Raw genomic sequence first — 25,099 nt, forward strand, 5'->3', positions numbered from 1 at the left:
GACCCTGTGTCTGAAGTGCAGTAGAGTTGACATGGCAGTGAAGAGTCCCTTTGACCAGGCCTGTGCTGAAAGGGTGGACTGGCTTGGCCTGGGCAGGGTCACTGCAGTGGGAACGGGCCGGCCTGGGCAGTTCTGCTGTGCAATCCAGCTCGCACGCCCTGAGCCATGCTGGCCCCTTATTGGGATCAGACAAGGACGTCTGTCCCTGGAGAGCTGCCGGCTGCTAGGCCTAGCCGGAGACTTTCTGTCTTGACTGGGTTTTGAATAAAACGTTTTTGTGAAAAGTGTCTGCGGAAAGTGTACCTTTATTCAGGGACAAATTGACCACTCTGAAATGGAGAGCTTTGAATTCTGAAATGCTACCACAGTGCCTCCTGCTTCCCTTCTTTGAGCCGAGGGCCGCAGCCGGCCACGTGATGCGCCTCGCCTGTGCAACTGCCGTGGCCTGCAGCAAGGGTGACCTTGGGGCATCCTCGCAGATGTAGGCTGACCAGGGAGCCTGGCCCAGAGCGCAGGTGGGAACATGAGGCCCTAGAATCATAGAATATCAGGGTTGGATGGGATCTCAGAAGGTCATCTAGTCCAACCCCCTGCTCAAAGCAGGACCAACACCAACTAAATCATCCTAGTCAGGGCTTTGTCAAGCCTGATCTTAAAAACCTCTAAGGAAGAAGATTCCACCACTTCTCTAGGTAACCCATTCCAGTGCTTCACCACCCTCCTAGTGAAAAAGTTTTTCCTAATATCCAACCTAAACCTCCCCCACTGCAACTTGAGACCTTGTTCTGTCATCTGGTACCACTGAGAACAGTCTAGATCCATCCTCTTTGGAACCCCCGTTCAGGTAGTTGAAAGCAGCTATCAAATCCCCCCCTCATTCTTCTCTTCTGCAGACTAAATAATCCCAGTTCCCTCAGCCTCTCCTCATAAGTCATGTGCTCCAGCCCCCTAATTATTTTTGTTGCCCTCTGCTGGACTCTTTCCAATTTTTCCACATTCTTCTTTTAGTGTGGGGCCCAAAACTGGGCCCAGTACTCCAGCTGAGGCCTCACCAATGCCGAATAGAGAGAAATGATCATGACCCTCGATCTGCTGGCAATGCTCCTACTTATACAGCCCAAAATGCTGTTAGCCTTCTTGGCAACAAGGGCAAACTGTTGACTCATATCCAGCTTCTCATCCACTGTAACCCCTAGGTCCTTTTCTGCAGAACTACTGCATAGCCACTCGGTCCCTAGTCTGTAGGAGTGCATGGGATTCTTCTGTCCTAAGTGCAGAACTCTGCACTTGTCCTTGTTGAACCTCATCAGCTTTCTTTTGGCCCAATCCTCTAATTGGTCTAGGTCCCTCGGGATGCTATCCCTATCCTCCAGCGTATCTACCACTCCTCCCAGTTTAGTGTCATCTGCAAACTTGCTAAGAGTGCAATCCACGCCCTCCTCCAGATCATTAATGAAGATATTGAACAAAACCGGCCCCAGGACCGACCCTTGAGGCACTCCGCTTGATACCAGCTGCCAACTAGACATGGAGCCATTGATCACTACCTGTTGAGCCCGATGATCGAGCCAGTTTTCTATTCACCTTATAGTCCATTCATTCAGCCCATACTTCTTTAACTTGCTGGCAAGAATACTGTGGGAGACCGTATCAAAAGCTAAAGTCAAGGAATAGCATGTCCACTGCTTTCCCCTCATCCACAGAGCCAGTTAACTCATCATAGAAGGCAGTTAGGTTAGTCAGGCATGACTTGCCCTTGGTGAATCCATGCTGACTGTTCCTGATCACTTTCCTCTCCTTTAAATGCTTCAAAATTGATTCCTTGAGGACCTGCTCCATGATTTTTCCAGGGTCTGTGCCAGCATTTCCCAACTGATGTAAGTTGGGGGGGGTTGATTGCCCCCCCCATCCCTCCCCGTCCCCCATGTGAAATGCTCACTGGGGAAAATCTGGATGGAAACAAATCTCCTTTCACTTTCCTTCCATTTCCCCAGGGCATCTTCTCCGTGCAGTACGCAGGTCCCATCTCTGAGACCTTGAGCGTGCGTTAGAGACCTTTGGTGTAGAGAAGGGGCGCTGCTAGGAAGCCGACCGTCTCCTTTGCCTCTCGCTGGCTGCATCTGCGCTGGTCACTGCAGTGCCTTGGCCAGAATGGTCCGAGTCCCTGCCCGTTCACAGCCAGTGTATTGTTCTGATCCCTGGGCGCTGGGTCCAGGCAGCTTTTCCCCCAGGAATTGATGGGAGAAGGGGTGTTTGAATTTGCAGGGGGGTGCAAGCTGGGGGGGGGGGGGAGGGACATGAGACCAGGAGGGCAAAGGTAGGGGTGGGCTGTATGACACCAAAGTAATAACGTGAAAAACACATGACAGTTTTCGATTTCTAAAACAAAAGATGTTTAAAAAGTATTTAATTTAAATTGACCTGTGAAAAATTAATTATAGTATAATAAAAATGTTTAGGACAGAAACTCCCTGAGCTAACAACCTCTCGAGATAGCACTGAGGTGAGATAACGACCATGGCAAATAATGCATTTTACAAACCTTGGCCTCCTAGGAAACATATATTGATATAAGTTTCCCAGTCACAAATCTAGCATTCCGGAGCCAAGTCCCTAAAACATACTAAGCTAGTTGTCCCAAGAACAAGAAATTATGTTAATTCCTTCTATATGTGCATAAACTGTCATGGAATTTCACTAACAAAAGAGGAGCTAAGCTCACTCTCTGGCCAGCTTCGTACGTTTTCGTTGGCAAGGTGATTCGGTGCTACCTCTCGGCCCCACATTTTAAACATCATAAAACACCAATAAACACCAGCATTTGAATTTCTGATGATTTATTGTTGTTTATAAATCATCATTTGAAACGATTAGGTCGGCCAGCATCGCCTAAACGAACGCGCCGATACTGTCAGAACAAACACAGCTGTGTGAGGAAGCTTGTCTTGGTTCAGACTTTTCAAACCTATTATGCTTTTTCAGGTACAAGTATTTGATCATGTATCTGCTTTTAAAGTGTGCAGTAATGTTTCCATTTCAGTTCAGATTTCCAACCACCAACTAAATGGAATTGTTTTCCAACTAGAAAATTAAAACCGCTCGATCTAGTTGGAAAATGACTAAATTGGCAACACTGTGAGTAGATAGTAACTAGTTAACCACTGGGAGTTCGGGGGGCGTTCAGGTGTAGGCAGGGCTGCCGCGAGAGGGTTTGGGCCCCGGTGAAAAAAAATTTTCGGGCCCCCTAGCAAGGGCGGACCGGCTAAACAGGGCCAACGACGGGGGGGAGCCGGGTGCCGGGCCCCGGTAAGGCAATGGGGGAAGCCAGGCCCCAGTAATTTGTACCCCCCGCTCTCGTTGGCCCTGGGTGTAGGGAAATCCCTGGTTCAAGGTTTCCTCCCCGAGGGAAAAGAGCCCCAAACCATCATTGCTGCTGTTGAGCAGAACCCCCCTTCCCTTCAGATTAGTCTGGAGCTGTTGTTCTTTTCTAATGAAACAAAGTCACCATTGGGCCTAACTGATCTGCCCGTGTGCCCCCACCTGGAGGGTCTGTGTCTAATGGGGTGGGAGGGGGCCTCCCAAGGGGCCAGCCCTGCCCCTTTAATCACCCTCTTACTACTTAAGCCATGGCCATGGAAGTTCCTGCTTGTCTGTTTCCCCTTGTAGGCCCCCTCCTGGTTTAATAACACAAGGGGCCGCTTGCCGCCTCTCTCCTTCCAAAAATCTCTCTCTGCTGGAGTGAACAGCTCCCTCCCTAGCTTGCCCCTTTCCCATCTGCTAGCCTGCCAGTGCCGGTGGGTTCATCCCTTCGCGTTGCACGCAGCCTACAACAGAGCTGTCCTCTAGGAATTCCTGCTCGGTCCCAGGACTCGCAAGCCCTTAACCCAGCCCCACAGCCCTGCTGGAGGTTGGGCTTTGGAGCCCCTCGCTAGCCATATGACTACTGTCCGTGCTACCAGCTGTGCAGTGTATCCTGCTCGTCGCCTCTGAAGGGCCCCTTTCGTCCCCAGAAACACTCCTCCCCCCAGCTCCGTGTGCACCGGGATCCAGACCTGAGCATCCACCTGGGACCAGTTCCACGTGGCTTCTACTGGACTGGCCCCTTTGGGTCACATGAGAGAGCCATAAGGGCGCTGGCAGGGTCCCAACCCTCTGTCCAGCTGAACATCTGCCATGTATCATACACCCCTCATCCAACAGGGCAGCGGTGCCAGAGCCTTCCATTGGCTGCCGCATCCACCTTGAGGCTCTCGAGGTGCTGGAACTGGCAGTGCTGAGCGTGCAGGCGAGTGCAGCCCGGGGGAGCTCCGGAACAGCCTTTGTTTCAGTGTAGCACCCTGTCACAGGCACTCTGGGTCTGGCGACATTAGAGCGGTTGTTAACCATGAACCCCTCCTTGGCCAGCCTGTGCAGGGAGCCGCAGTGCCTGGGATTCCCAGAAAGGAAGGATCTCGCTGTTAATGAATTTGCCGAGTGATTTGAGTGGCTCTGGGGTCGGTTGTGCCCAGCACTGCGGATCCTACGGAGAACACTGAGCCCACGTGCTGTGAAACATCACCGCTGGGACGGGGACCTGGGGAGGAGGCACAGCTCCGAACTCAGCACCTAGGTTCTTTAAAGCCCAAACCTGCTGTCCCCGCAGCTGGGCTCTCTCAGGGGCGCTGCTCCCTACAGCCTCTGGCTTTGACGTTATAACTTGGTGGGTGAAGAGTGGCTGGCAGCCAGCCCCCCTCTGCACTGGTGGTGTGATCGGCTGTCGGTGTGGTTCCCCCTCGTCTCTGGAAGGAGAGGTGTGTCACACTGTGGTATGATGGCTGGGCATTTGTATCTAGTGCCCTCCCTCCCCCTCGGGCTGCCTGCTGTCCCAGGCTCTGCTGCTACCATTGTGTGACCTTGGCAGGGTGCACCCAGCCCATGCCTCAGTGTTCCCAAGTATGAAAACTGGGGTCAAACCCCCTTTGCAGAGCACTTGAGGGAAGGTGCTCGGGGGGCAAAGCATTTCTGCATTACCAGGGCTGGAAGTGTGTCTGTTGGGTCTGTGGAGATCCCATGTGGGGTGGACAGGGGAGCGGGCTCTGGAGGGGTGTGGTGGGGCTGCCCAGGTTCTCTGCGCTGGGTTCTGCAGGAGCCCTCGGGCTCTCCGGCTTCAGCCCTGTTCTGCTGCTTGTTCATTGATTCTAAGGGGACCAGCGCCGTCACTGGGCCTGGCCTCCTTGCTGAATGGGCACACGCCATCGGCTGGGGAGTGAGGGCTGGGGGCAGGCCGCCGCTGAGCGTTCCAGGCAGCAGTGAGCTGCATGCATTGGGGTTGCCACAGCAGAGCGTGGGTGCTCTCCGGGCACTATGGCCCATGCTCCGGAGAGAACTTAAGGCCTTCGTTGGGTACGCAGCAGGTTACCCTGTCCCCTTCCCTCTCCTGTCCTCAATCCTCCTCCTTCCCCAGAACCTGCTTCCTGAGGCCCCAGCATGCTATGCGGGAGGCAAGCTGGGTGGAGGTGGCTGGGCAGTGTGGAAGGGCCCACAGTCCTGTGCTGTCTGCAGACCTGGCCTGCTCCCATCTCTGCCATTCTGGGCCAGCAGGAGAGAGGAGGAAGCCGTGGGGGCAGCTGCAGAACAAAGGGTGCACCCAGCCCATTAAAATCGGCTGCATGTCAGCTGCCCCAGAAGGTTACGTTCAGAGCTGGGTAGTGCCCATGGGGCGAGGAGCTGCAGGGCCATACGGAGCATCCACTGGAGCAAACCCAGCAGGATGAGCTGTGCTCTCCCTTGGCATGGGGGCTGGGTGCCACTGCCATGGAGCAAACGAGCACATGTGTGGTCTGCTTCCATTGCACCCCGGCACATTGCAGGGCTGCGTGTGGGACCCAAGGAAGACCCGGACACAGCCACGCTCACTGGGGCAGCTTGCTGTGTCCAGCGGGGGCAGCGCAGGGGTGGGCAGCATGAGCTTACCAGTGCTCGTGGCTCCTTGGGGTGATGGATGCCTGTGGCTCCCCGAGACACTGGGGCAGTGGCTAAGCTGGGAACACCTTTGCAGGCAGAAGCTGTTCTCTTGGGAAATTAAATCTCTGCCGTGTGTTAGTCGGTAGGACGCCCCAACCCCCAGGAGGCCCATGGTCCCTGCACCTGCTGGCTGGCTGTGCTGCCTCATGGTGCATGCCAGGCCTGGGCACTCCAACCTTGTACAGCCATGTAGGGTGGAGTGGCTCCCTGGCTTTGCATACAGTCTCTGCAGGGGGGAGGTGGGATCTCTGTTCTGTTTGTGCCAGTGGATCTAAGGATCTGTGTGGGCTCCCCTCTCGGAGCAGCGCCACTAGCCCGCTTCCTTCCTGTGCAATGCCATAGCATTGGCACGTGGTGCCATGCAGGATGCTGCTGTGCCCTGGCCCAATCCATGGGCTGCTGTAGGTGACTGGGGCAGTGGCAGGGGGAAGCCGTGGAGGTGTCTAGTTCTGCGCATCACTGAAGGTGCGATCAGTCCCCCTCCACTGCAAACAGAACAAGCCGAGAGCAGCTCCTTCCCCCAGAGCCCAGCCACTCCCTGGCTTCCTGCCAGCGGGGCCAGCAGCAGCCACTTGTGGGGCTTGGGTTCCAGGGCACTGCTCTCCTGCTGCCAGCTCTGTGCTCGACCCAGGAGCTGACTCACCGTCCTGCAGTGTCTAGGCAGAGGGTGCATGTGCATTTGCCAACGCTGGTGCTAGCAGCATCGGGAGCCCCAGCGTAGGGTACTGCTGGCGCCACTTTGGTTTCTAACACCACGTCTATCAGGCCTGCGCGGGGCAGAGATAGACGATCGTGCTAGATTTCCAGCTCTGTGTTGGTGCCCCTAGCATTGCAAATCCTGCCACAGCTGGCATTAGCCGCGCTGAAAGGGCAGGTCCGTTTCTCAGCAGAGCTAACACCAAGGCAGCTCTGTGTCCAGCTGAAAGTGCAGGGAGGCCAAATGGACTCCTTGAGCCGGGATTCCTTCGGGCTGTGAGCCCTAGCGCTGGGCGGCTTGCAGATGGAGTCGGCCCTGAGATCTCCTCTGAGCACCGGCACTCGCAACCTCTACCTTGTGTCTGAGTGATCCGTGGCCCACCGCAGCACAGCCCTGGGACGCTGTATCTGGGAGCTGGTTTGGGTGGAAGAGCGCCAACCCCACTTCCTGCCACACTGTCATTTCCACACAGCCGTAGACCACGCCCAGCCCAGGGGAGCTTGGGAGAGATGACGGCCTTAGCCTGAGCTGGGCTGGTGGATTTGAACGGCGCCTGCTCGCTGCCCACTTGGTGTAATGACATGGAGCTGTGCTGGCCTCTTAGTTAATTGCTAGTTCAGGCCTGGGAGCTCTTGGGGAGAGAATGAGTTCTTCTGGTGTCTGGAGCTTCCTGAAGTTGCATTCCCAGCTTAGCCCTGGCAGGGGCCTTTGTTTTCCCTGACGCGCTTAAAACATTAGTGGTTTGGGGTTTTTTTACAACTAGAACTTTCTCAATAAGCGTCTAGGAAACCAGCGTCTGGTGCGTAATGGGGGTGGGCACCAGCTGATCCGCCCCGCTGGAATGCCGCTAACCGCAGGGCCCAGCTGGGGGCCGTCTGCTGAGTGGCAGCCAGCCAGAGCTGGTTAACAAGAGGTAATCCTCTGCCCTTCCTCTGGAAAGAGACTTTTTGGAAATGGCGGCGGGGGGAGGGTGTCTGCGTCTCACTGCCTCTGGATCGAGTGGGCTCAGCTGGCAATAAGCAGAAGCGGTCTCTGCCAGGGTGTGGAGGGGCCCTCCTCGTGGTCTGGGATCCCCAGGGAGCCTGCCCTGATACCTGTGAGCCCAGGCCATGCCCCCGGTTTGCACAGGTGCCGCTGGCTGGAAGGCAGGAAAGAGCTCTGGAGTGCTCTAGCTGCCCTTCCCCATGCGCCAGCTGAGCTCTGCCAGCCCTATAGACTCCAGCCCACCCCCAGAGCTGGGCTGGCCCTGCAGAGCCAACAGGGGGACAAAGCAGACATCTGTTTTCAGTTGTGTTGGTGGGCAGGGGAGCTGGTGCATGCACAAGCGAGCAGGAAGGGGCCATTTCACATAGTCCCTTTTCAGAGCAGAACCAGGCTTTTTAACTTGGGCTTTTCATCTTGAAAGCACTATGCAAACATTAGCCCTCGCCGGTCCTGCGAGCTAGGCCAATGGTATTTGACTGGGGAAACTGAGGCATGGAGGTTGTGCTTTACTCAAAGCCACAGCAAGTCAGGACTGGGACACAGGGGTTCCCGACTCTCTGGCCTTTGCTCAGATTCCCACCACCACCACCACCTCTGTGGCTGTAGGGGGGTAAACAGGGTTTTGGAAGCTTCTGGCCATGCCTGGGGCCCAGAGTGTGTTGGGGCTGGCTGAGTAGACAAGGCCTTTGCATTGGGCTTGGGCTAAGAGACCATCTGCAAAGTCCTAGGATGAAACAAGCTCCTCTCTTCCCTACCTCGCTGCGCTGCCATTGCTCTGGGCAGGGGCTGCACAGCTGTGTGACTGCACTGTCAGAGTGGCATAGCCTCCTGCCAGTGCTCCCCTCCCCTCGCCCCATCTCCTGCACCGCAACCAGAGATGACAGGGTGCAGAGTGGGGGCTGTAGCGCTTCCCAGCCCCGCTGCACCCAGCTGTGTTCCTGTCACTGGGAATAGTGCATCCTCCCGAGTTCGACTGGCCAGCAACTTTCTGCTCGGAAAAGTGACTGTGTGAAACCAGCCCCTTCCTGTGGCACAAACTGGCCCAGAGCTGTGCCGTTAGTGCTCCCGTGGGCCTGCACGGCCAGCCCGGCTCGGGGGAAGGAGCTGAAGCCTGGTCCGCTTCATGCAGCAGCAGCGGCATTGCTTGCTGAGCTCAGTGACACATGTGCAAACCCAGTGAAGGTCACGGGAGAGACTTCATTACTGGGGCTCAGCGAGACATGAGGAACCCAGCCTGGCTGTTGGTTCCCAGCCGGATTATGCAGGGCTGGCAGATCAAACTCGTGTGTAAACTGAGTCCCGGAACGACCCAGGGGTGCCCTTTTCAGTCACTGCACAGAGCGGCTCTGCAGTGCTGTGCAAATAGTGATCATTGGGTCTCCTTTGTGTTTTTCAGAGCATCCAGGGTCACGAAAACAACAAGGATTCCAGGCTGCTCTGGATGAACGCCAGCGATTACGTCCTCTCCGTAGGATTCAGCCAGGTATGGCCCTCTGCTCGCCCCGGTGCCCTTAGCTAGGATTGTTCCTTCACTGGGGCTTTCCATCACCTCTCTCCTGCAGAGCTTGTGCAGATGGTGCCGTGAGTCCTGCTGGTCACTCTGTACGTCCCTCCCCACTGAGGGGCAGCTGGTTCTGTTGGGGAAGCCAGCTCGCCTGAGAGCGAGAGCAAGCGCAATATTGGCAGAGCGCTGCGCCCACTTCTTGGGCTTTCCAAGTTCCCTGGCAGCGGTAGCAGCCAAGTAGAACAGCCAAGCCGACACTTCGTCATTTCCCCTCCGAGGGGCTGCCTGGAGCTCTCACCACCTGGGAGAATGAGGAGACGAGGTGGCCCTGCCAGGATTTGAACCTGCAGATCTGAGGGGGCTAGGGCTCTGAGCAGGGCTAGACAACACCGAGCCCAGCTCCCCTGCGCTGCCTGCTTCTGCCATATGCTGCAGTGCCGAGCTGCGCTGCTTTGAGCACACCAGGAGGAGACTTGCGGGAAGGGCTAGCGTGGCCGAGCCCACGCTGCGTTGGAGCAGGGCGCACTGAGCGGGAAGCTAGTACTGAGCTCCGTCCCCAGTGGCCGTGTGCAAGCGAAAGCCCCTGAGCTCAGTGAGTGCTGCCGTTTGCTTGCAGGGTCATGTGCCAGGCGGTTACTCTGAACGCAGCCTGCGTGCCAGGATCTGAGTGCTCCCGCTGGCCTGTGCACAGAGCGACAGCTGCTGACCCATCACCGTGCCCATATTTTCGCCCTCCTGGCCAGCAGGATGGAGCTAGGGAAAACGACAAAGTCCATTGGGAGTAGTTAATCCCGACCTGTGGCAAGCAAGTGAGCAGCGAGCCCGGAGGAGCAGGCTCACCACTGCCCACTGAAGCAGCAGCCGGGGCAGGCTTGAGAGAAACAGCTTGGAGTTGGCCTCCGTCACCTCTCGGCTCTCCAGGCCCCTCTCACCCCACTGCCCATCCTTGGCACCACTGAGTGCTGCACTGAAGATGGCCAGGAGCTGCAGGGCTTCACCCCTTGGTATCTGCCTCTCTGCCAGTGCACTCCACGGGGATGGATTCCCCTTGGAACAGTGCCTGATGGGCGGCCGAGCCTGCCATGTGCCGTGGAAGACGGTGAAGGCCGATCAGATGCAGGAAGAGGGCTCCAGGCAAAGCCCTCGCTGTCTAGGGAGCTCATTCCCCTGAATGCAGTACATATGCAATGCACCTTATCAGGGTCCCCTCTCCTCGGGGGAGGTGTTCATGACTGCCTGCCCAGGCTGCCTGTCCCTTTCAGAAAGGGAAAGAGAATTGCATGCTTTCGCTGCCTGCTCACCCACACAACATAGCCCAGGGCTCCCCTATGCCCGTTCCAGGATGCACTGGGGTTGCCCATGTTCACTTTTGTCCAGAACTTGCTGCTTTTGAGTCCTGTGTGGAGGTGGTTCCCTGGTGTCTCACCCTACAAAAAGGCTCCTGCTTGTGTCCCCTTGCTGGGGGTTCAGCATGAAAGCCCCTGCCCTGCAGCCCCCCGGATCTAGTCCCTGCTCCTCAAAGCCAACCGCCATTCGGCCTGCAGCTTCTGTGATGGCTGCTCATTCCTGCATGTGGGCCTGGGGGAGGGAAAACCCCAAACGGCAGGGGGAGCCGCTCTGGTTTGATCTCACTGGGAGAGAGAGTGACCCCTGCTCCGTGTGTTCCACGCGGGACTGGCTATGCCTCTAGGGCCGTCTCATTGCCACCTCTGGCTGCAGCAGCTGCTGGTACTGCCCCCAAAGCACCGTGGCTTGGAGCCCAGCACCTGGCCATGTGTGTGTCTGTATGCGCACGTGTGTGTGTGTGTGTGTGTGTGTGTGTGTGTGTGTGTGTACATGTACACAACCAATAAGCATGTGTCTTTCTGCTCTTGCAGATGAGGGAGCGTGAGGTGAAGCTGTGGGACACACGGCGATTCAGCAGCTCGCTCGTCTCCTTCGCACTGGACACCTCCTCAGGGTAGGAGCGCGGCTCCCGGTCCCGGCATTGGGGGTGGGATTGATGGGCCGTGCTGCTGACAGTTACTGGGGTGGGGGGCTCTGAGCTTGGTCTGTGCTGTGTGGGGTTGGGTTTGCATCTGGCCGAGCCAAGAGGGATGTTCCCAGTGAGACGTGCCAGGCTGCAGCTGCCCATTGTAAGAAGGCAGCCGGCCCCTTTCCGGGCCTGGGGGCAGAGCCCCTCCAAGCACGGATGCTTGGGCCTGGGCGGGGGATGATCAGCCCCAGCTGGAAAGGGGCAGGCGATTGCCTGATGGGCGCACGAAGGTTGGGGGAGCTGCAGGAAGCAGGCTGGGCCCTGTGGCAGGCCCTGCAGCTGGGTGTCCCAGGTGGGAGTTCTGGGATGAGCTGCCGGAGCAGGGAGGGGAAGGAGCTGTTGGGTTGGTGTTGAACCGTTGGGGTTGGGGGGGTGCAGAAGATGGTTGGTGCAGCCCATGAAGGGGCCTGAGCAGACTCTGGGCGTGGTGTTAGCCAGGCCAATAGCCCACTCGTGTGTCCAGAGCCCCCTGCCGCGAGAGGCAGTGAAAATGCACGCGGTGGCTTGTAACTTTGGCATTGCCGGCACTGGGCATGAACAGACGCTGGCTGCCCACTGGAAATGCCCCGGTGCTCCAGATGTGCAATCGCTTTTCCTCCCCCGGCAACGCCCGGCTGTGTGGGGTGAAGAGTGGGCACTGGGGGGTGGAGTGGGGGAGATGTTGGTGCCAGGGGAGGTGTGGCAATACCGGGGAGGGGCGTGGGGGAGATGTGGGTGCCAGGGGAGGTGTGGCAAAGCCAGGGGAGAGGGTGGCACTAGAGGCAGGCCTGGCAATGCCAGGGGGCGGAGTGAATAGGACACAGGTGCCAGGGGAGGATGGGCCCAGTGCAGCAGCGCCCGGTGAATGACGCCAGTCTCTGCTTGCTTCAATGTCAAGGGGACACTGACACAAGGAGGGGGGTGGTCTCCCCGGCTCCCCTGTACTTTCTGCTCGGGCAGCGCTGGATAACATCTTCTCTGCATGCTCCATGTCATGCTGCTCACTGGGATCCGGGGGCAAACCTCCAGTACCTCCCGCTCTGGGTCCCGGGCAGGAGAGGGCTGGGGAGGCCGGATGCCAGGGGGAAAGTGCGGCATGTGGCAGGTTTCCTCAAATCTCCTTGGCTGGGGAAACTCCTCGGGGGCAGATCTCTCTCCTCCGGCCTGTGCAGCCAATTCATGGCGCTCTGGCTGTTCAGAGACGCCCCCGACCGTGCACACAGCTCTGGGCCAGCATACGGCAAAATCCCCCTGTGGGGTCACCTGGCCATGGCCCGGCGGGTGCCAGCAGAAATTCCGCCATGTCCGGGGACATGCTCAGGGTACCCTACTGAAGCCCAAGATCAGTATCGCAGGGGCCAGTGGCTCCAGGAGCAGGCTGCAGTCATATTGTCCTCCATTCCCTAGAGCAACTGCCTGGCTTCTCTCCCCTTCGCCCCGGGAGTGGCTTATGTAGGACCACGAAATTCAGTCCGACTGGAAGTTCTGGAGCGAGGGTGCCTTGGGAGGATGCACACCCCTTGCCCCTTCTGTTGGGAATGCTGGGCAGGGTCGAGTCACTGGTGACCCTTGCACTTTAGTGGTGCCAGTGGGGGCACTCAGCCGGGGGAAGGTGCCGGGGTCTGGGAAATGCAGGTAGTTGGATGTTTGGAGAAAAGGAGATTCCATGGGGCGAGTGACCCAAATCGCCAGCTCCCTGCTCTGTTCTGTGTGTGGGTCTGTGTCCGCCCGTCACCCGAAGACGCGTGCGGTGATTTGGGGGTGCACATGGCGTTTGCTCACCCCCTGCTTGTGGGCTGTTTGGGAAAGGCGTGTTCGTGGCCTTGGTGGGTCAGCGCTCCCCCAAAAAGCCGTGAAGACGGCTACGCCATCAGGACTGCAGATATGACTGTGCTCCCTTCAGCCTGGCGTGACCTCTCCCACGCTGGGTTGGATTTATGGCCTTACAGAGAGCAGCAATTAGAGAAGGAAATTCATCTGCAGGGGAGAAAAACCCACTCTGAAGGGAGGGCCAGGTGGGCTGGGGGGCTCTTGCCCTGCCCCCAAAGAAGGGATTGCAGCAGGGCTGGTCGGTTTCCCTTTGCTTGTCAGTTGCATGCTTGGGCTCTCTGTGCTAATGAGAAGTTTCAATTTCTGGGTTAACACTGGTCCATTGAGCAGACCTGCCTCCCATGCCATCTCCTTGCTACCCTGCTCTCTGTCGCACAGGCGTGCAGGGCATATGTGGGCATGGGGCTGGATCCCACGAGGTTTAGGAACATCTCCGCTTTCCTGGGTGACCATCTAGCCTTGCAAGGGCTGCTGATCTGCTCCGCTCCATTGCTCCATCACCAGCAGGCCGGGGTAATGGCTTCCTCCCTGTCCTTCTGGCTGGGCTCTCAGGTAGGCATCCTGTAGCCCCTTGCCCGGAGATCCAGGATTTGTTCCCCTGTTTGAAGTTGGAGACGCAGAGTCGGGCAGGAGAGTTGGGGGTTCCTCTGGGTACACGTCTGAGTTTATTTCTCTGTTGCTCTCTCACTCCAAGCCAGGCTCCTCTACCCCAAGCTGCTGGGGAGCTGGGTCGTGGGTGCTAGGCAGGCTGAGGCATCTGGCACTATGCCTCAACAGTCTCAGCCCCTGCAGGGACCACAGTCCAAAGGTGAACAGCCCGGGTCCTACAGGAGGGCAGACTGATCCTGTCTGGCCTTGGAATCTCTGCATGGATACAGTATCTCCCCTTTCCTCCGCTCCCCATGCTTAGGATAGTGCTAGACTCTGCCCTCTTCAGTGGCTGGAGGGTGGCCAGTGTGGGGCTGTGTATGGATGCTGGTCAGTACCCAGCCCACGTCTGGGATAGCAATGGCTGGTGCCAGGCTTCAGAGTGGGGGCTGGGGCTGGCTGCAGCAGGGGGGAAAGGTAGAGTGTCCTGGGGGCAACCCCCTGCGTACATACAGCTGGTCATGGTGGGTGCTGCCTGGCATGGTGCCCATTCTAGGAGAGGTCAGATGTGCCTGTCGTGCGTGCGGGGGAGCCAGGGCAGACTCAGCTCTGGTGCCAGGGAGTGGGCTGGTGAATTGGCGTCGCGAGGGTGTCCCGCCAGCACAGCACAACAGCAAGGGCTGCCGTCCGTCAGGCGGTTCCTGACATGAGCAGCATAGGATCATCCTACTTCCTCCCCTAGCAATGGTTCTCCCTGCTCCCTCCCTGTGTCTCCTGGGCACAGCATTGCTGCCGTGGCCGGGATGGGAGGCAGCCCCGGGAGCACAATGATTAACGGGTGCTGTCTCGAGCCTTGATTGAGGCATCTGCGGGGAGTTGTGGGGAAGGCACGGTTGGATTCTCCCTCCTGTTGACAAGCATTTTGGGTGCATCCATCAGTCGTCGCTTGGCACAGGTCACCTCGGGAGCTGCCCCGGTCACTCTTCAGGAAGAACGGGCCCTTGGGCTGAGCTCTCCCCCACCGTGCTGCACAGGAGGGAAAGGGGGGTGCAGGGCAGTAGGACTCGGGCTGTTTGCTGTGTCAGCACAGTGACCATTCCCGGGGGCTCTGCCTTGTTGCTGTCTCAGGCTGGGCGCTGGTCTCAGGTGATCTTGTTCTCTCACTCTTCCCGTCATTCTAGCTCTCCCACGCTACATCCCTAGTGTCTGTTCTAGGCAGTTCTTACTTCAGGTGCTTAAAGGGGATGATGGGAGAGACTGCACAGTAAATCATTCCTTCCCTGAATTCAGGGGTCAGAGGTATGGGGGTTGTTCTCCCAGGCTCCACCCACAAGCTAGGGCACTCGAGAACTCAAGCTGCCCCTCACAGCAGACCGAAGATGGTCTCTCCTTTCTCATGTGCTTTGATCAGCAGTGAAATAGCTGACACATAAAACGTTATCATTACACCTCAGAGTTAACACTCATCTTTAAATTACCTGGGTGGGTCTGGTGTTGTGGGTCTCATTGGGAAGCCCAAGGCTTTGGGTTGGGGCTCCCAAAGCTGCAGGGAAGGTTAGACCCAAAACATCCACTAATGCTTGAAACAATCAGAATAGCTGTGCTGTGCTCTGTGGGTCTGGCGGGCCCTCTTTCTAGACAGCCTCCCTTGGCGTGCGAGGAGCGGCGTCTGGAAGCAGAGAAGTGTTCTGTGTGACTGGATTTTGGTGGAATTGAGTGAGGATCCTCGTCATCAGAGCCAGCTCTGCCGTTCCCTGCAGGAACACAAGGGGGCGCTGGGAGGGTGCTGACTGTAGGTGCCAGGCCTGTAGGAATGGGCACCACTCAGGCTGATCTCGCCTGCTGCTTGGAGACCTTCTCCAATGAGGCATCTCCCGCTCCTTGGGGTAGCCAGAGGAAATAGCTTGGCAAGAAAGTACAGCACTGAGGCTCCTGCTTCAAGGGGCCCCCTGGCTCCAGCAGGAGAGGGAAGGAAATGCCCTCCAAAATCACACTCAAGCCCGTAATTTGCCAGGTGTCTGCACAGCCCAGCAGGAAGCTGGGTCCCCGCGCACAGGGCCAGAAATGTCGGGAGCTGCTGGCTCGGACACCTCACAGCTCAGCCAGAGGCTGGAAGATGCTGTTAGTGAGGCCTCTCCCCAATTACCTCCTGGACAGCACCGCTCCCCTTGCAGGCTGCTCTGTGCTGCTGGGATGGCTGGAACCTCTGCTCCCCATGCCCAGCATAACTGGGCACCCTGCTATTGCTACTGTCGCTCAGGTGGCTGCCTGGCATCCTCCTTGCACACCCTGGGGTGCTTTCTGCGGGCACCCAGGGGTATCACATATCCGCATGCACAAGGGTGCTGGGCACTGCTGTCTGTTGTGTATTCTATTGCTCAGTCCTTATTCTACAACACCCCATTGAGAACTCACTTCCCAGTAAAGGGTTGCTTGCTTGTGTCGACTGCAGATCTGGCTAAGGAGCTTGTCTTAGTAGAAGAAATTTGCATTAGTAAAAATCTCTGAATGTTCCTTTGGCTGCTGACCCCAGAAATCTGCCTCTGCACCTAAACCGATTCTTGTTTCAAGGCCCTTTAGAACCACTCTGGATTTATGAGCCCTAGTAATCCTCAATCCAGACCCGCTGCTGCTGCTGCGCAGAATGGATCTAATATCTGTACTTAGAATCCAGCAAGCCCAGTGCACGCTGGGCGAGGCCTCCCCCAGCCCCTGCTAGCGTGCGCACGTGGATTGCTAAGGAAGGCAGCTGAGGGGCGGGTTGGAATTCAGCTTCTAAATTAGATCCAGAAGTGCCTTCCAGCTCCGCGGCTGTGTTTTTGCAGGCTGGGATTATTTTGGCTGCTGGGCTTTATCTGCGCTGGAGGAATGTGACTGGAAGGCTGTGTGCGCGGCTCTTATCTGTGTGTCACTTCAGGGGTTCACGGGGCGCAGCGGTATCGAAATCAGAGGTGATAAAAAGAACTGGGGGGAGGGAGCAGTTGAGGGGTCAGGAGCTAAACTGATTAGAGAGGGGTGAGCCAGGGGCTCTGTCCCCCCGGGATGCACACTGCAGAACCGAGGGAGGGAGGGGTGTTTTTAGAAAGCAGTGCAGTTGGGCTGAAATAGGAAGGCGAGATTCCATTCCTCCCTGCCCCCTCCCTCTAAATCTCTTTGAAATGACAAACCAGTGCAGGGTTTTGGCTTGTTACTTGCAAATGTGATAAGCAAATGCTGTTTTTCCTCTGCTGAAAACCTTCGGCTTAAGGCTCCTCCTTGGGCTGGTTCTGGGCCCGCAGTGCTGAGGACTGAGCAGAAGGCGCTAGCTGCTGTCAGTGACTGGATTGGAGGGGCCTCCGCATAGGTGGGCTGTGATGGACCGAAGTGGGGGGCTCACACAGCTGCACCCATTTCATGCCTTCAGGGAGCCAGCTTCTTGACCTGCCTGGGCTGCCTGTGAAATGGGATTTGGTGTCTCAGCCTAGCGCTGGCTTGTCCATGTCACACAGCTACCGCACGCTGTGACCTGGCCAACGTCTCTGCTCAAGATTGGCCAGGGCTGGGCTAGCAAGGGGCTGTGGGTTGGGGTTGAGGGGCACCAGCACAACTGTGTGGGGAGCCCGGCCTGGGATAGTGGGGGTGGGGCTGCAGGTTGGGATTGAGGGGCATCGGCAGAGCTGAGTGGGCACTATACAATTGGCTGTATCCTTACAAAATTCTCTGCTGCCTGATGGTCCAAGTGGAATCCTTTTCCTTACTGAACTGAGCTGGGCAAGCCGTGCACTAGGTGAAACAGCTACACTTGGTCAGACCAATAGTCCCAGTATCCTCTCTTCTGACAGTGGCTGGTGCCAGATGCTCCAGAGGGAGTGAACAGAACAGGACAATTATTGAGTGATCCATCCCCTGTCGTCCAGTCCCAGCATCTGGCAGTCAGAGGTTTAGGGCCACCCAGAGCATGGGGTTGCTAACAGCCATTGATGGACCTATCCTCCAGGAACTTATCTAGTTCTTTTTTGAGCCCTGTTATAGTTTTGACCTTCACAACATCACCTGGCAAAGAGTTCCACAGGTTGACCGTGCGTTGTATGAAGAAATACTTCCTTTTGTTTTCTTTTAAATCTGCTGCCTATTGATTTCATTGAGTGACCCCTGGTTCTTGTGTTATGTGAAGGGGTAAATAACACTTCCCTATTCACTTTCTCTACTCCACTCATGATTTCATAGGGCTGGTCCACACTAACCCCCCACTTCAAACTAAGATACGCAACTTCAGCTACGTGAATAGCTCTTATCCCATGACTCCTACGTGAATAACGTAGCTGAAGTCGAAGTATCTTAGTTTGAACTTACCGCGGGTCCACACGCGGCAGGCAGGCTCCCCCGTCGACTCCGCGTACTCCTCTCGCAGAGCAGGAGTACCGGCGTTGACGGCAAGCACTTCCGGGTTCGATCCCAGAAGATCGATTGCTTACCGCCAGACCCGGAGGTAAGTATAGACGTACCCATAGACTTCTATCATATCCCCCTTCAGTTGTCTGTTTTCCAAGATGAACAATCCCAATCCTTTTAATGTCTCCTCATATGGAAGCTGTTCCATCATTTTTGTTGCCCTTCTCTGTACTTTTTCCAAATCCAATATATCTTTTTTTGAGATGAGATAACCAGAACTGCACACAGTATTCAGGGTGTGGGTGTACCATGGATTTATATAGTAGCAGCATTGTGATATTCACTGTCATATTATCTATCCCTTTCCTAATGGTTCCTAACATTTTGTTAGCTTTTTTGACTGCCGCTGCACATTCAGCAGATGTTTTCAGAGAAGTATCCATGACTCCAAGATCTTTGTTGCGTTGTAACAGTTAATTTAGACCCCATCATCTTGTATGTACAGTCGGAATAATGTTTTCTAATGGGCATTACTTTGCATTTGTCAACATGGAATTTCATCTGCCATTTTGTTGCCCAGTTTTGTGAGATCCCTTTGTAGCTCTTCACAGTCTGCATTGGACTTAACTATCTTGAGCAATTTTGTATCATTTGCAAACTTTGCCACCTGACTGTTTACCCCTTTTTCCAGATCATTTATGAATATGTTGAACAGCACTAGTTCCAGTACACATCCCTGGGGGACCCCACTATTTGTCTCTCCATTCTGAAACTTGACCTTTTATTCCTACCCTTTGTTTCCTATCTTTTAACCAGTTACCAGTCCATGAGAGGACCTTCCCTCTTATCCCATGACTTCTTACTTTGCTTAAGAGCCTTTGGAGAGGGACCTTATCAAAGGCTTTCTGAAAATCCAAGTACGCAATGTCCACTGGATCTCCCTTGTCCACATGCTTGTTGACCCCCTCAAAGAATTCTAATAGATTGGTGAGGCATGATTTCCCTTTACAAAAACCATCTTGACTCTTGCCCAACAAATCATGTTCATCTATGTGTCTGACATTTCTGTTCTTTACTATAGTTCCAGCCAATGTGCCTGGTACTGTAGTTAGGCTTACCCACCTGTAATTGTAAAATCCCTGTGAGGTGACTTTGAGTTCTTTAGATCACTCATCTGGTTAGCAACAGGACAACCACTGTGTCCTGCCAGCCTCTTCCCCTGAGGGCAGTAGGTTCTCTTGTGAAATTTGCTGGAGTCTTTTTCCTCCCAAGTGCAGATCCAGGTGGGGGCAGGTGCTGTTCTGGGTGGGTCCCTGCTCTTGCCCTGTGCCCTCCTTGGCTCAGTTACTGCCAGCTGAGGAAAATCATCTGGAATCACCCTGTCTCTGCGAGGCACAACAAGGAAAGTGCCCCACAGCCCTTTCCCAGCCACAGGACCCAGGATTCCTCAGGTATAGCCCTAGTTCATGAAGCGTCCGTGGCCACTGTTAACCAGGAGGCCACAGGGGCAGTGGAAACCACAGTTGAAAGGTCAGTTCATCTTCAGGAGCCACCAAGTGCCTGGCTCTAAGACCCCATTTGTTCACACTGTCCAGCTTCACTTCAGGGCTGGTTGCCAGGAGTTTGGGACAGTCACTCTGGGTGGAGGAAGCAGGAGGGGGCCAGCCTTGCCCCTGTGTGAAGCAAAGCTCTTGGTGCCCAGGGAGAGGCCCATTTAGTGCCCTGGGCACTGGCTATGTGCTCCTCTTAGGCAGAGGGGGGCACGTGAGGCCAGGAAGAGGTGACTGGCACCTCCTTTAGGGAACCAGGAAACCACTACTTGGCACTGCCAGCCTCTCTAGTCCCTCGTACCGGCCAGAGAGTTTGAGGAGGAAGTGAGGGCTAACACTAAGCGCAGCTGGCTTCCTCCAGGGCTTGGTCTTGTTCCATGGGGTTCCAGGCTGGGCATGGCCTGAGGGCAGCCCAGAAACCCTCCTCGGGGTTACGTGCTGCAGCCCACTCTGCATACCGACCGCTCCTCTCTGCGCTCTAGTCCCCAAGAAACTGGTAGGCACTGGCTGGTGGAGCAGGGCCCAGCGAGCGGCGGGCAAGGGAGTATTTGCTAACCAAGTGTCGAGCAGCACTGGCGTTGAGTGTGTCTGTTCTGCTGGGGAAGCGGCTTGGAGGGGAGAAGTTGGCGTGGGCATGGGGGGCACTGGGAAGCTCTTATTTGGTCTTGAGGGAAGTGTTAAGAGGCCTCGGCAGGGCCTGGAGAACAGGGCTGGGTTTCACAGTGCAGGAGTTCTGCCAGGCCTGGAACCCAGGTGTGCCACTGCTGAACTGAGCCCTGCCACAGTGGGACACAGGGAAGCCCTGAATGAAGTTAGGTGCCCCATGGCTCTGCCCCCATGGCCCTGGGTTCCAGCTGGGTGTCTTGTGCCCCTGGCCCCTTAGCCCACCCGCTTGCTCCCCAAGCTGCCATTCCTCATCTCTTGTGTTGGCGCACAGGGGCATGCTGGGAGCGAATGTAGCTCTACTTGGGGTGAGTCTGTGAACAGGGCAGGGCCCAGGGCCCGTCACAGCTGGAAGGAAGTGACTGGCCGGCTGCTGCTATAAACATCCTCCCTCCAGTGTGCACAAGGCCTTGGACAGCTCAGCCTCTGGCCCCTGAGTTGTGCTGGAGCTTGCATGCTGTAGCTAGTGCAGCCAGAGCCCTGCTGGCTCGGTCCTAGCCTGTCTCCCAGGGGCAGGGCAGGAGTACTCTCTGCACTCTGTTTTCTGGTACTTTGTCCCAACAAATTGATTCACGCGCTGTGGTGTCTGCCTACACCCTCGGGAGGTTCTGTGAGAAGAGCTCTGCTGGATTTCAGGGCCTGCTGACCCTGGAAGCTGGGAACGGAGCCTGTTACCTTCCTTCCTCTGAGCGCAGAGGTGTGCTGGGTGGGGGAAGTGTCCCATTCCCCTCCGAGTTCACTGGCACCAACCTGGAGGAGCAGGGAGGTACTGTCACAGGCCAGGCCCAATAGCTGGGACATTCTTGTGTTAGGGGATGCTCCGGCCCCTCCCCTGTCCCCCGCACGGCTCCCCGCCCCCCAGCCTAGAGAGTTCCTTTCCCATTGTAATGCCAGCCTCCCTCGCACCAGTGTCGCAGCATCCCCTGTTGGTGGTAGCACTGGGTGTGGTAGCACATCTGCCTGCTCTGGAATGGAGCCTGGGCTCTGGTGGCTCTGCAGGCGGAGATTGGGATTAACCCTGGGAGAGGGAGCAGGTGGGCACTGCAGGGCCTGGAACGCCGGCTGACTCGGAGCGGCTCAGGTTTTCTTCTCCTCCCTTCAGTCCAAGGCAGCTGATCCAACAAACCAGCTTCTGCCCTGATGCAAGCATAGTGTCTAAACCACTGCCTGACCCGCTGCAGCCTGGTTTCCTGCTCTCCCCTTGGCCCTGGCGCTGCCTCACCCGAGGTTAGTGTTGGACGGCCTGCACTGGTACAAGCTCTGTAAAATGTGGCCGGGATTAGCAGTTAGTTTGGTAGAACGGCCACGTCTGCCTGCACTAGCACACGCAGCCTGTTCCTGCCGGAAGTCAAATGGCCTCCGTTGCATTGGGATCCGTCAGGATGGGAGGGGCTGCTACCCACTCCCATGCAGCCACCTCTGGGGTGGAACGCAGCACAGCTTTCAGGAACGCTACAGAACAGCTTAGTCCAGGAAGTGAGGGAAGAGACCGTAGCTGGGGGAGTTTAGGGAGAGGGTCTTTGTCCAGGTCCCTGGAGTTAACGTCTCTATTCCTGGGGGAAGATCCTGGGGCTCTTTAATGGCAGTGTGTGGCTGGGCCCTTGGTTTCATGACTGTGGTACCCCCCATCTGCTCAGGGCGGGGAGTCAGCCACAGACCTCTCGGCAGCACTGAATACCTAGCCTGTTAAATCCTCCTCTGGGAGCCAGCCACTGGGTACTTGTGGGGGAGGAGGGTTTGCCCCAAGTAGGGCAACCCTGGAAACAATTGGGGCAGCTCAGAAGCGGCGTTAGAAGCAGCAAGTTAAAGGAAGGCAAACACTCAGAAAATGGGGTGAGGGAGCCTGCTTTCTGCCTGGCAGAAGGTGCAGTTCCAGGACTTGCCCAGGCCTGGGGGGTGCAGCAGTTAGGAAGTGAGATGCCCAGCCGTCCCGGCTTCTCTGGTTCAGCAGCTGCTGCGATGCCAGGACTCGTATCTCAGCTACACGGTTCCCTTGCCTGGGTGTTACCAAACCGGAGTAGAGAGCAGCGCGCTGGGTTAGGGCCGCAGCCTGGGGACCACTTCCAGGAGGAGGCACTCTTGCCATCTCCGCTGCCCCAGTGCGCTAGGCACTGCAGCAAAGCGCTTTGGTGTTCGGTGAACTAAGCGCCGGTCCCCATTGAGCTAGTTCCGGTTCTGCCTGGCACTTAGGGGCAGTATGGGAGCCGACTCATCTTCACCCATCTCTCCCGCCTCGCTGCCTGACTCTCCTAGCCTGCCGGCTGCCTTTGGCTTTCCAGTCCGAGGGGACCAGCCTATGCTGGCAGGGCCTGCCCGGGGCAGTTCTGTGAGTGGGAGGGTCGCAAATGGCTCGCTGGGCCGAAAGAGAGCTGCTTCCGCTGCTGACAGACAATCCTCCGGCTTTGGACAAGCCAGCTGCCCTGGTGGCTTTCTACTGACAACACTTCTTGCTGTCGTGGGGCTGCAGATGTTCAACCTCCATGGAGCCTGGCGCTCCCTTCCCGCCAGGGTAGTGGCACCTGCAATCGAGGGTTTCTAAATCCCTTACGGACATGACGTCTCGTCTCCCTCGCTGGCCTTGCCCAGTGGCCCTTGCCTCACCCTGGCTCTGTCCCCTGGAGCAGAGAAGCCCGGCTGAAACACGAGCCAAGGCAGGAGCTGGGGAGGGGGCGTGAATGGTGGGACTGTCCAAGGACAGACAGCAAAGAATGGGCCTTTCATGGGCACCAGCGGGTGCCGCAGGTCAGCAGAGCTGTCAGAGCCGCCTACCATTTAGAGACGCGCTCCGTGCTCCTTTCCGGTCCATGCTCCTTTGTCTGGCTCCGGCCGGCTCCCCCGCGTAGCACAGCAGCCACTAGGGCAGCCTGAGTGAGCTCTTAGAAGCGACCCTTTCCACTCAGCAACTCACTTCACAGCTTCCCCTGCGTAGTCCCAGACGGCCCGTCAGTGCGTGTGTTGAAGCGAGGAGGGTACAAAGCGAGAGGTGTCAGCCCTGCCCTAGGACAGCAGCTCCTTGCAGCCCACTGCTTTCCTGTGCCCCTCGGTCCTCACAGGTGGGGGAGTGAATGAGAGCGGGTCTGAGGCATTTCCCAAGTGGGGAGGGGAGATCGTCCCCTTTACAAAGGCAGGGACACAGCTCGCGCTCGCTTGCCAGGGGCTTGCCGAACACCCGCACCCCAGGATAAAGCATCCAGCAAGGGAGAGTGGGAGAGCTTGTCTTGGCATGTAACTGAGGGAATCGTGGCCCTCAGACTGGGTCTGAGCCTCTTGCAACTGGATGCAAATTAGCATGAGCCAAAGTGACATTCATCTTTAGTGAGCACTGGCAGAGCAGGGGGCAGCAGGGCAGGACTGAGGGGCACTGGCAGAGGTGGGGGCAGGGCTGGTAGAGCAGGGGGCTGCAGGGCAGGATTGAGGGGCGCTGGCAGAACAGGGGGTGGCAGGGCAGGACTGGGAGAGCAGGGGGCTGCAGGGCAGGACTGAGGGGCACTGGCGGAAGTGGGGGCAGGACTGGAGTAGCAGGGGGTGGCAGGGCAGGACTGAGGGGCACTGGCAGAGGTGGGGGCAGGACTGGAGTAGCAGGGGATGGCAGGGCAGGACTGAGGGGCACTGGCAGAGGTGGGGGCAGGACTGGGAGAGCAGGGGGCTGCAAGGCAGGATTGAGGGGCACTGGCAGAGCAGGGGGCTGCAGGGCAGCAGTGCCAGAGCTCGTCCCTCTGGCAGGTGTTGGTCTGCACAGAGTGGGACTGGGCTGTCTCTGCTCTTTCGAAACATTGGCCCGGCATTAGTCCTCCCCCCGCAGGCCCGGTTAATCCTCGTGTCAGGCGCCCCTCTCTGCTCAGGGCCTCTCGTGGGGAGCGAGCCCCCTGCTCTGCCTCTGCTCGTGGTGAACTGCCTTGCTTGTTCCCACCGCCCTGGCATGTTGTATCGTCATTGTTGGGAGCCAGGTTCCGCCAGGGCCTCGGCTGTGCCTCTCCAGGATGCAGCACGGTGACTGCCGGGGCAGACTGGTGAGGGCGCTGCCCCCTTGCCTTGCATGGGAGGAGCTGCTGCGGGAGGCGGCTGGATGAGTCAAGCAAGCAGCTTGTTTAGCTCCTGGAGGAAGTAATCCGGGGGCGGCCAGGAAGCTCAGCCCAGTCATTAGTGCAGCCGGCCCAGCGGGAAGGGAGCCGTGCTGAGCTGGCTGCTCTGGCTGACACGCCCGGGGCAGAGCCCCGCCACCCGTGCTGCATGCCAGCAGCTCAAGCGCGTGGCCGGCAGCTGGGCCTGGCCTATGTCGGGTGTGCAGACCCTGCCGTCCCGGCTGTACTGTCCTGCCCGTCCTACCATGGGGGGCTCTTCCCCTGCTGGGGTGCCGTTCTAACACCTACTCAGCCCAAACTCCTCCGTGTTGCTGCTGCAACTTCCCAGCTATCCGTAGCAAGGGCTCTGCTCCAGTGCCAGGCAGGGTCTTAGCAGTGCCCAGCCAGAGCCCTGGGACTCTCGGACCAGACTTCCCCTCCAGGCTCAGTGGGGTCTGCTCCAGAGCACCTAGCAAAGCTCAGCTGTGGCAACCCCTCTGTTCCCCTTCCTGGCCGGGCAGGAGGAGTCCTATTGCTAGCCATGGGCTCGGCTCCTGCTTCCAGGATAGTGCCTGGCTGCTGGGCCGGGGGCAGCACTGGGGGGTGAGCAGCTGCTCTGAGAGGATAAAGCTGGGGGTGTAGCGCCATGTGACGCCTCCCCTCCTCCCCCCGCTGCCTTCACCAATGCTGTAACCAGAGCGAGCCAGCTCGGGCCTTCTGGGGCTGGCACCTCAGTGTTTCTGCTCCCTCAAAGGGCTGGGGCTAGTTCTCTGGACCAGCTCAGCCCTCCCTGGCTGGCAGCGTTCCCCAGCGTGAGCCCAGCGCTCTGGCAGC

General features: G+C 57.4%; 1 protein-coding gene across 2 annotated transcripts in view; it reads left to right on the forward strand.

Moving 5' to 3' along the window:
• Positions 1–25,099, forward strand: part of CORO7 (coronin 7) — a 171,910-nt gene that overhangs the window by 61,716 nt on the left and 85,095 nt on the right. The window contains exons 1-3 of one of the 2 annotated variants that reach the window (XM_042854121.2): positions 4,769–4,790; positions 9,081–9,167; positions 11,066–11,148. In XM_042854121.2, coding sequence (XP_042710055.2) covers positions 9,126–9,167; positions 11,066–11,148 — 125 coding nt within the window. In that variant the 5' untranslated portion in view covers positions 4,769–4,790; positions 9,081–9,125. Of the gene's footprint in view, positions 1–4,768; positions 4,791–9,080; positions 9,168–11,065; positions 11,149–25,099 lie in introns of those variants that run through there. The other variant, XM_005306167.5, reaches the window with a different exon arrangement.

Source organism: Chrysemys picta, chromosome 10, assembly GCF_011386835.1.
Source record: "Chrysemys picta bellii isolate R12L10 chromosome 10, ASM1138683v2, whole genome shotgun sequence".
Taxonomy (NCBI): domain Eukaryota; kingdom Metazoa; phylum Chordata; order Testudines; family Emydidae; genus Chrysemys; species Chrysemys picta.